The sequence below is a fragment of the Nicotiana tabacum genome, chromosome 6, assembly GCF_000715075.1.
Source record: "Nicotiana tabacum cultivar K326 chromosome 6, ASM71507v2, whole genome shotgun sequence".
NCBI classification, from domain to species: domain Eukaryota; kingdom Viridiplantae; phylum Streptophyta; class Magnoliopsida; order Solanales; family Solanaceae; genus Nicotiana; species Nicotiana tabacum.
This window is the reverse complement of record NC_134085.1, coordinates 208,401,005-208,412,484: the sequence shown is the minus strand read 5'-3', so window position 1 is coordinate 208,412,484 and position 11,480 is coordinate 208,401,005. Positions and strand designations below refer to the sequence as shown.

The 11,480-nt window shown below is 35.9% G+C and overlaps 1 protein-coding gene across 1 annotated transcript; it reads right to left on the bottom strand.

The window, feature by feature from the left end:
* Positions 1–9,882: 9,882 nt before the first annotated feature.
* LOC107789428 (mitogen-activated protein kinase kinase kinase 20-like) lies at positions 9,883–11,480 on the bottom strand. Its single transcript, XM_016611234.2, has one exon. The coding sequence runs from the start codon at positions 11,254–11,256 to the stop codon at positions 10,018–10,020; it is 1,239 nt and encodes a 412-aa protein (XP_016466720.2). The 5' UTR covers positions 11,257–11,480; the 3' UTR covers positions 9,883–10,017.

Below are 11,480 nucleotides of genomic sequence, written 5' to 3'. Positions count from 1 at the left end.
AAGACACAAGTTCAAAAGTTAAGGACAGACAGTCCTTAACTTACAGTTACAAGTTTTAAAGTTAAGGACAGACAGTCCTTAACTTATAGTTACAAGTTCAAAAGTTAAGGACTTACAGTTACAAGTTCAAAAGTTAAGGACAATAGATCCTTAACTTTGATTTCCAAGTTCAAAAGTTAAGGACAGACAGTCCTTAACTTACAGTTACACGTTCAAAAGTTAATGACAAGCAGTCCTTAACTTACAGTTACAAGTCAAAAGTTAAGGACAATAGGTCCTTAACTTTGACTTACAAGTTCAAAAGTTAAGGACGCTTGGTCTTGAAGTTTGAGTTCCAAGTTCAAAAGTTAAGGACATGTAGCCTTGAAGTCCTGAACTTAGAGTTCCAAGTTCAAAAGTTAAGGACATGTAGTCTTAAAGTCCTAAACTTAGAATTACAGGTTCAAAAGTTTAGGACATGTAGTCCTGAAGTCCTGAACTTAGAGTTCCATATTCAAAAGTTAAGGACATGTAGTCCTGAAGTTAAGTACAAAAGTTAAGGACATGAGCAGAAGAGTATTTTCGTCAGGGCAGTTAAAGTTTATTAAAGCGGTGACTAAAGATTAAAGACATTTTAAACGGTGACTTAAAAGTAAATACATGTGTTATTAGTGGTCAACTGTGCACTTCCCCCACCAATTGTCCTGTCAGTCACTATTCTACAATCATCACTTTAACCCACCCTGCAAAATTATCACCATTCATGATCGCACAATCACTGTTGTCAACTATCTTTACCAGTCACGATTATCATCAATAACTACTTCACAACCATCGCTAATAGTCGCCAGCACTGACTAAGAGCCCGTTTGGCTTAGCTGATTTAGAGTAGCCGATAAGTATTAAAGCACTTTTAAGTGCTGAAACTGATTTAAAAAATAAGCAGTTACGTATTTGGATAAAAGTGCTGAAATTAATAATAAGCAGCTGAAGAACTAGATATACGAAGAGTTTTATTTTAAAAAGAAGTATTTTAGGATAGAATAGTAAATATTTTGGTCAAACCTAAAGTGCTTATAAGTTGAAATTTGATAAGTTGGGGGAGACCAACTTATGGCTTTTGACTTATTTTTGGCTTATAAGCACTTACTTATAAGCACTTTAATTTTACCAAACATGTAGATAAGCCAAAAAGTGCTTATAAGCCCGTTTGACCAGCTTATAAGCTTAGCCAAACACCCTCTAAGTGTATTTCATCGAACAAACAATGTTTAAAATATCTGTTAACTTTAAAAAAGTTCCTAATACGTTGTGAATATATTATTGAACTCCTAACATTAAGTATTTTTCTAAGCAATTAGATACAGACATAAGATCAAGGAAAAATGAAACTGTATAGCCGCTATAAAAATAATAACCGAAAAAATATATAAAATTTGTATATATATATATATATATATATATATATATATATATATATATATTCGGTTATGCTAACTTATAAATTATTTTTATAGACTTTTCGGTTACCAGATGTAAATAATTTCTGGCGCGCGCTAAAAGTGATAATACCCCTAAGATCAACTTTGATGACCCAAAAGGTCCTCACTTGTTTTAAAAGTCAATTCTGTGTTCCGAGGCCTTAAAAACCTCCTTTTATCTCACCTCAATTTGCGTTCGCTGTCCGTGCGTATATCCGGAAAACTTTTATGTGAAAATTTGAGGAAAATGCTAATTTTGCCTTTAAAATTAAATTTAAGTTGACTTCGATCAATATTTTGGGTAAACGGGCCCGGACCCGTGATTTGACCGTCTCGAAGGTCCGTAAAAAAATATGGGACTTAGGCGTATGCCCAGAACTGAATTCCGAGGTCCCTAGCCCGAGAAATGAAATTTTGAAATAAATTATTTAACTGAAATTATAAGAGTTTTTGGAAATTTAAACGTGTTTGAATTTGTTGGTATCGGGCCCGTATTTTGGTTCTGGAGTCCGGTACAGGTTTAATATGATATTTAAGTTGTGCCTGTAACATTTGGTAAGAAACGGAGTTCAAATGTCGTGAATCAGACCCTCGGTTGTGAAATTTGAAACTTAAGAGTTCTTGAGATTTTTCTTTGATTTTGATGTTAAACTTGTTGTTTAAGATGTTATTTTGGCGATTTGATCGCACGAACAAGTCTATATGATTATTTTAGAGTTGTGTGCATGTTTGGTTTGGAGCATCGAGGGCTCGGGTGAGTTTCGGGTAGGCCACAGGGTGATTTACACTTAGGAAAATCTGGTATGATTGTTGCTTCTGGTGTCTGTCGCACCATGCACCGCGATCGCATAGTAACTCTCGCAATCGCGGAAGGGAAACTGGGCTGGGAATGGGATTGTTCTATACGAACGCATAGACAGGGTCACGAACGCGGAGCACTGGGGGCTGCTTTACGCGAACCGACCTATGTCACGCGAACGCGTATAGTAAAATGGGGGTGGGCTGGGAATCAACCCTTTCTTCTATGCGAATGCGTACAGCGTTCCGCGAACGCGAAGGCCAAGAGGGGTCTACCCTTCGCGAACGCATGGAGTATCTCGCGATCGCGTAAGTCTTTAGGAGGCTGCTCTTCGCGATCGCGACAGTGTTCACGCGATCGCAATGAACACTGTCGCCCAACACTTAAAACAGTAGCAGAACGGGAAATTAGCCCACAACTTTATATTTTCAAAACTAGAGAGCATTGAGGCAATTTTCAATAGACAAGTTCTTCTCTAAAGTATTGGTGTATGATTCTAAACCTTTTTCTTTCAATTTTCCTTTGCATTTCATCAATCTTCATCCAAAAATCTAGAGTTTTTATAGTAGAAATTGGGAATTTGGATAGAGTTAGGGCTTTTTGAATAATTAAAATTTAGACCTCATTTTGGGTCGGATTTCGAAACTAATTGTATATTCGGACCCGTGTGTGAATAGGTGATCGGGTTTTAGTCCGAACCTCGAGTTTTGACCAAGTGGGTCCGGGGTCGATTTTTGACTTTTTGGGAAAAATGATAGAAAACCTATAATTTAGCATTGGAGTTGAATTCTTTAGCATTTATTGATGTTGTTAAATTAATTTGGGTTAGATACAAGTGAATTGGAAGTTGAATCAAAAGGAAAAACGGTGTTTGAGGCTTGAGTTTGGATGTGGAAGTTTGAGGTAAGTGTTTGGCCTAACCTTAGCTTGAGGGAATAAGTGTTGTGTCTTATTTGCTATGTATTTGAGTCGAGTACGACGTATATGTGAGGTTACGAGTATCTATACGTTGGTGTCAAGCACGCCCCTGAGTCTCATATTAAGATTGTTATGATTTTGTTATGTATTGATCATGTTTAAATTAATTATTAGCATTATCGAATAAGACTCATGATAAATTCTTGGTAGTTGACCATTATTGAGTATTGTTTCAAGTTGAAGTTATATTGTGAAGTAATTGTTGAAACTGGATTGGTTATAGTTGATTCCCTTGCCGGGACTATATTGTTTCTATTGTTGACTCTCTTGCCGGGACGGTATTGTTCTATTGTTGATTCCTTGTCGGAATATTATTATTTCATTTGTTTGGGTGAGGAAGAGTGTAAAGTACGAAGAGTGATGTCGTGCATGATATTGTAAGAGAGTGTTAAGGCACGAAGGGTGATGTCGTGCCGATATTGTGAGTATTAATGCACGAAGGGTGATGTTGTGCCATGTTATTGAGAGTAAAAGCTCGAAGATTGATGTCGTGCCATGTTATTGAGAGAGTAAAAGCACGAAGAGTGATGTCGTGTTGTTTCTTTGATTTATGTGGTGAGGATGAGAGTAAAAGCACGAAGGGTGGTGCCGTGCACTTGTTTTGTGTTATTACCTCTGTTGCTTCAAGTTTGATGTTTATTTAAACACTTCATTTCATTATTGTCATAACCTGATATCCCCCCACCCCAGGCATGTTTCCCCTTTTTCTGCCTTATCCTGTTTAATTCTTGTTATTATTGTTTCCTGTTATTAGTGCTTCTTGTTACTTTTGCTTCTCGTATATGATAAAATTGCACAGGTTTATGTAGTTGTCGCGTCATAGCCTCATCACTACTTCGCCGAGATTAGGCTCGACACTTACTCAGTACATGGGGTCGGTTGTACTGATACTACACTCTGCACTTTTTTGTGCAGATTCCGGTACTGCCGTACTGGAGCATACGGACTTTAGCTAGGGGTTGCTGCCTTCAGTCCATCGAAGACCCGAGGTAGTCCTGCAGGCGTCCGCAGGCCTTGGCGTCCCCTTCCTATCTTGTTTCTTTCCGTTCTTTTCTATTTCAGAGACAAACATGTATTTTCTTTGTTCAGGCCCTACTTGTAGTTTTCTTAGATAGTCCGTGAGATTGTGACACCAGTTATGGGTGGATTATTATTATGGATTCGTATTGGTATTACTTTAATTGTTAAATTTCGTTCTTCCGCATTATTATCTCGTTATTTATAATATGTTAACTTGCAATTGTTAAGAGATTAAAAAAATAAAAAAGGTAAATTAATCGGAATAGTTGGCTTGGTTAACTTTCACTAGTAGGCACCATCACGATCCCGACGGCGGGAAATCTGGATCGTGACGTCAACCTTGACGGCATCTCAACCCGAAGTCTTTAAAATTCCAAATTCTTAACTGGCGTGCGGGGACTAGGGATATTTTTGGGCTGGACTTTCCTTTCTAAATTGGGCGAAAAGTTGCTGCGTCAGTGTAGTCTGCATTCATAACTCTGCTAAACTAAGCCCACTTATGCATTTGGAAACTAAGCTGTTTGTTCTACATACATAACATAGATCCACAATTCAGTAACTTTCCAAAAATATCTCATAAGATTCAAGAAACAATGTTAAACTTTCCCAATTATTCGGACGAAAACCTTTTAGTACTACACAATTAGATGAATCCCACAAAATTCATATACCTATATATGTATTTTTTAATCTTTGCTACTTTGATATCGACAAATAAATATTTTCCCCAATGGTAAATACTTATTTGCATTATGTGTTTACGCCAAATCAATTCAACTTATCATGGTTAAGTGATTTAATGAAGTAAAAATATGCATTAATTAATCGTGGTTAAGTGATAAAAATGGATGTGCAAACACATATCATATTTCTATTGGCCTGGTGTAAAAATCGGGCGGGGACAAGTTTCTACCTTCACCAACCACTCTCATGTGCTACAAATTGAGTTCATTACTCAGATGTTCATTGAACTATATGAAACTATGGAGTAAAATCACTTTTCTTTCAGTTATAACAAGAAAGTCACTCAACTATCCGTATTACACTCTGATGGTCACTCAACTAGTTATTGATTTTTTCAGTGAAAATGTTGACTTGGTAGTACACACAGACGTTTGGACCATATAGAATAGTTAACACCCGAACAAAGCATATAAACCCACCCATACCCCCGATCTGAACCGTTTATAAAGATAAAAATCCACCAAAAAGTCTTACAATATTCTTTCTTATAACGGGTCGGGTTGAGACGTATTGAGTGTATGAGTGAATTTCTATATTTTGTTTTGGTATTAATTATCAGAGTGCAATAGGAATAATCGAGCGACTTTCTTATTACCAATAAAAGAAAAGTGACTTTACTAATTCAGTGGTTGTTTGAGCAACAGACTCGCTACAAATTTTTAGGTCTATGAAGACCAAAATAACTTAAAATATTATCCTTATATTATATTTTTACAGATATTTTTATCCGTAAAAGTGTGGTATAAGGTAGGGCCTAAGAAGAAATGCGTAAAGAATTTCTTCATAGATTGGAAATCTTATGTCATACGTAAAGCAGTAAAGCACTTACTGAAAACTGCAATTATATGCCGCCATGAAGAGTTGATGGCATATAAAATAAAATATCTTTCAACAATAGCGTGAAGCTTTCTTTATCTTTCTTTTGCCTTTTGTTTTTAGAAGCAAAACGCAATTCATAGAATGAGTAGATACCAAAATTGGTCCTACGGAAATGCCAATAGACACATAATTTAAATGGTTAGACTATGATGTCACAACCAGTTAAGGGCTATGGGTTCAACTCCAACTCTTATCATGTATTGGTTTTCTTGAATTTGTATTTGGGTTAGTTTACGTGCACTCCGACTATTCGATCAAGGATATTTTAGGTTGTTAAGTTCCACCAGCGCTTAGGTAGATTGAGAAGAAATCACTCTAAAATTTTAACATACATTCATATATTGTCAAGGGCATAGCTAGAGTATAGTGTTGGTGAAATTATAAGTAATCAACAGTTGAAAAATAATTTGAAGAAAATTAAATAAATATTATTCAAGCTTAGGCGCGGATATCTCACTCTCTTTAAAGAGATTCAAGCCCACTACGATAGTATCTTCACCAGTCCAACAGTAATACTCTTGACTTGTCCCCTCCGGGATACAACAGTCCGACGACGTCGTATGACTCGAACAAACTCTGGACAAGTTGTTGAGTCCAAAGCTCCTCCAAAATGAACAAATTCCTTCAACAAAAATAATATTCTCTTTTGTAGAGAATAAGTTGGAGACTTAGATTTTCTCCTTCTATTAACTCTCTTTTTCACTAACATCAACCACACTTTTTACATGCACCCTACAACATTTTTCTCATACGAAACACAAGGAAGTAACGCCACTATTTATAGGTGTAGAATCTCTTCCATGAAATAAATAATAAAGTAGTGGGATAATAAAATCGCAGAACATGGTTGGTGGTTACAAAATTTAATCTTTAGTGGGTAATTAGTGGTTTCATGAGTTACAACAAAGCAATGACAACCATTACCTCACAAGAAATAATGCATTTAATATTATAATTTTAATATTAAAATGCACTGACACCAACATATAGTTTAGTGATTCGACCGAACTCAATAGCTTTAGTACAAAAATTGTACATATTTTAAATTAATTAAATATGTACAAAATAGTAATAATTTAAAATAAGATAACTTAAAAAAATTAAAATTCTAAATCCATAAACTTCAAATTTTGGCTCGCCACGGTGGTGTGTTGCTTCATATACTCTCATCGCTTGAAAAAATTGGATATACCATTCTACCAAGATCATCCGTACACGATCATTAATAACGGTGAACAAATTATGTTAATCTGTTTTGAAAAGTCAGTTCGATTCAAAATTGATAACTAATTAATTTCTAGCCGCTTTCTACGACCATCGACTCCATTTTGACTATAGATGGCTTTTACACCTTTGATTCTTTTTTCCTCTTCTTGGAATCCAGCTATTTTTGGCTTTAGGAATTGTTCAACAATGGACTTAGCCATCTTTAATTCAGTGTCAATTCTAAATCGAGTTGAAGGTACAAGGAACCAATCCAATTTTAGCTTTTAATAATTCTTTATCTACCTTAGCCGCTAAACCAACAGGGGTAAACGAAGAAGTAACATGGATTCCTCTTAGGTTCCTTCTTCCTTCATCTTCCTTTGTTATTTTGCTTTTAAAAGCCTACCAATGACTTAAAATTATCTCCGTATGACTTATAAATCACGAATTTGAGTCGTGAAGTCAATTATTATCGCTTGTGTCAAGGTAGATTGCTTACATAATACTTGCTTGAGGTGTGACCCCTTCTCAGAACCTTGCATGAATACGGGTAACTTTGTACTTCGGGTTGTCCTTTTAAGACCTACTACGTGATTTTCCCTTTGCCTTTTCTTTATGTTCTTGGATACAAAATTCGCACAAAATGATAAAAACAAACGGAAAAGGGCCAAAAATATCCTCGAACTATTCGAAATAGCTCAAAAATATCCTCCGTTTGTTTTCGGTGCCAAAAATATCTCTGCCGTCTATGTTTTGGACCACAAATCCCCCTAAACGGTTAGTCTTGACATTGAAGCTGACATGGCTGTCCAATTAGGTTAGATTTGCTTACATGGCCATCCACCTAAGCAATCTAGCATGACAAAACTATTTTCTCGGAAAAACTATTTTTCCAGAAATTTTTATTAAAATACAAAATCAACATTTATTCCGAAAAAAGTAAAAAATATTCAGAAATTATTTATTTCGGATTTTTTTTATTAAAATACAAAATCAACACTTATTCCGAAAATAGTAAAAAAATTCCGAAAAAATTGATACTTAGAGCAGAGGTTATTGTCCATAATAAGTGAAACTATTATCATGAAAAAATAAGACAAATAACCTGCTATAATATGTGAAATTACGCTAATAGCATTAAAAAAAAGTACTGACTGGAAATAGAAGAAGAATTTGCTTAAGTATTTTATACACAGGATTTGTTTCGACAACCTTGGGGAATTTAAGAGCTTTTATTTTGACATTGGTAAATGGAAACAAAAGGAATGAACACCTAGTATCAACTCTGTTTTGAACCTGAAAAACAAGAGAATTTAGACTTCACAAAGTGCATATGAGTAAAAGTTCCAGATATGATGGAACTCTCTTGAACTAAACCAACTAAACAAGTACATAACATGAGAAGAATAAAAATAGACTTTATGTTGTAAGGAGAATAAGAACATATCCCAGTACCTGAATACTGAATAGCAAGATGGGGAGTAGTGGCTACACTTGAAACAAACATCAACTTGATCTTCACTGTCGATACCTGCAGTTTCTTCGCTAATTGCCAGCATAAAAATCCTATAGTGATATCTCTGTTATCATCAGCATTGGCTTCATAAACAGCTCTTCATTTTCAGGCTTGAAAGCCACCTATGCTTTTGGAGCAACTTCAGCTGTAGAGTATAGCCATCTATTTCCAGACATGAAATCCTCATCTGGCAATGAGCACATTCACAAGTAAGAATTTTTTAAAAATAAATAAATAAATCCAGGGGCCTGAAATGAGGACACTGAACGTTGACAAATCCTGAAAATCATGGAATGAATGAGCTACTAACAATTGAAAGGTTTAGAAGTTGATTCTTCTACTTATTCAGTTGGGACAAGGTTTATATGGTTGTCCTCCCTTCTCACTGTATTGTTTCCTCTGATTCAAATAGAATTTGTAAGATATTCTTCCAAATTCTTCTGCAATTTGAACTATCTAAACTTAATCCATAGAACACTATCTTTATGAAACAAGAGAATCAAGCTTTGTCGATGAAACAAAAAAATCTCTCTGACTACCACAAGTTCACCAGTAACATGCATGGGTATGGAGAAAACTGTAAAGTTTCACAAGTCAAAAAATTTCATAAGTCACTTCTATGGGTTGCTCAATAACGACTAGAAAAACAAGGATTTCCTACTTCTATTGTCCCTCTTTTTCCCCCTAATTCCCCACTGGGTGAAAGATAAAGAATATCAAAGAGGATTTAAAGTTACTGACATCAGATAGACAGGGCTACATAAGTGAGAGTAAAGATAAATTTGCTTTAGCTCCTGTAAATCAGGGCAAAGTTAAAAACCCATCAAGGCTCATAGAGTTTTAAGATCTAATACATGAATGTTAAGATAAGCAACCTAAGAGAATTAAACTTCTCTACCTTCTAATTAGAAAGAAGTTGACTCAAAAAACTGGTGACTGAAATCTTCAATAGCTTGTTAGCCGGTTCATGCATTTCATGATAATAAGACAGTGATGAAGAAGACTACAGCTGTTCCAAGATTTTTGATTAGATGCATAATCTGGCAAGCATCCTACAAAAACCATTGCACTCGCATGGTTAGTTAAGAGTTCCGATGAGAATTGACATGTTTCCTGCTTGTGGTTAATGTTTAAATCCAAATACAGAGTGATCTATGTTCAGCCTGTTCCAAAATAATCAAAGAAACATGGAGCAACAAACACAAATTTAGACTGTTAAGGAGTTCTGCAACAGCAAAATGCACAGGTAGAGCCTTAGAAGCAACGAATTAGAGATAATGGAAAAGAATAACAGACTTTATCATTTAATCTCAATCAATTTGAACTGCACACAGACTACACCACATACATCTAGTAACAAATCAATGAATTTAAGGTAAAATTCTACGTTTAAATCTCCATCCTGCCGACTATTGCTAGACTCCTGCAGGAATGGTAAAATTTAATGGACATTTCGGCGAATTATTTGAGGGACTCCCTGAAGGGACCTCAATTGATGAGTCAATTATACGATCAGAACCACCATCAATCGTAGAGCTTATAGCAGCTACACTTCCTTCTACCTTAAATATCTCTTCATCAGCAAAATAAGATGTCATTTCATTCTCCATTTCCTCATAATCATCCTCAGACCAGTATCCAAAGGAATCATCTTCAGATACACAACTCCAATCTTCCGAATAATAGGCCAATTCATCATCACTCTCAGTAATCAGGAGAATAGAATCAACTACATTTATATCTTCGACCTCCAGTGGCCGTTCAACTCCTTCATCATCAATCAATCCCTCAACAAATGGATGATTCATCAGCATCTCGGCGGTCCATCTATACCTAGGGTTCCTCACGAAACAACCCTTCAAGAAATTTTTTGCCTCCTTCGATAAGTTGCCTGGAATTTTAGGCAATTCGTGTCCTCCCCCAATCTTTTTAAGGACATCCTCAGCATCCATATCTTCTTCTCTATCCCATGGAGGTTTTCCAGTTAACATCTCAAGCACAATACACCCTAAAGCCCAAATATCAGCAGGACACTCTTGCACGTTATCTGAAACAGCTTCTGGCGACAAATACATTGGAGTACCTCTCCAGTAAGGCTCCAACCTCCTCTTCTTGCTCTGATTTTCTCTTTTAGCCAACCCTAAATCACCAATCTTTGCCCTAAATTCAGCACCACTACCCTCGCTCGAATTCGGCACGAGCAACACATTATCAGGTTTCATATCACAATGAACATAACCAATTGTATGAATAAAATGCAACCCTCTAAGCATAGATCTTGTATAATTCCTTACCTCAAATTCGGACAATCCTTTGATTCCGGATTTCTTGATCCTCTCAGCTAGGGTTCCACCTGAACCATACTCCAACAACAAGTTATAAACCATTGCACCATTTTGACCTGTGGTAGTCTCATCACCAAAGCATCGAATTATATAAGGACAACCCTTGATGTTGTTCAAAACCTCCCTTTCCTTTTGAATTGAACCTGAAACTGAAACCTCAGCAGATTTCACAGCCATAACTGCTGGAAAGTAGCTGTTTTTCAATCTAGGATTCTTCAAAGTAGCCAAATAAACACAACCAAAACTTCCTTTTCCTACCATTGCTCCTCTGTACCATGCAACCCCATCTCCAAATTCATTCACACTCATCTTCCCTTCAACTTTTTAACTAAATTTTCCTTCTTTTTCCTATATAATTAAACTACAATTTGGGACTGAATAAGATTAGGGCTATCTTAAAAGGGGAAAATACCAAACTAGAAGTTGAATTTTGGTACGTATAACACAGGGGAAGGAAATTAGGGTTTATAGGAACAAGTTGGGGCAAGGTTGAGTTTATTCAGAATTTCACATTTAGGTTAGTTATTTATATA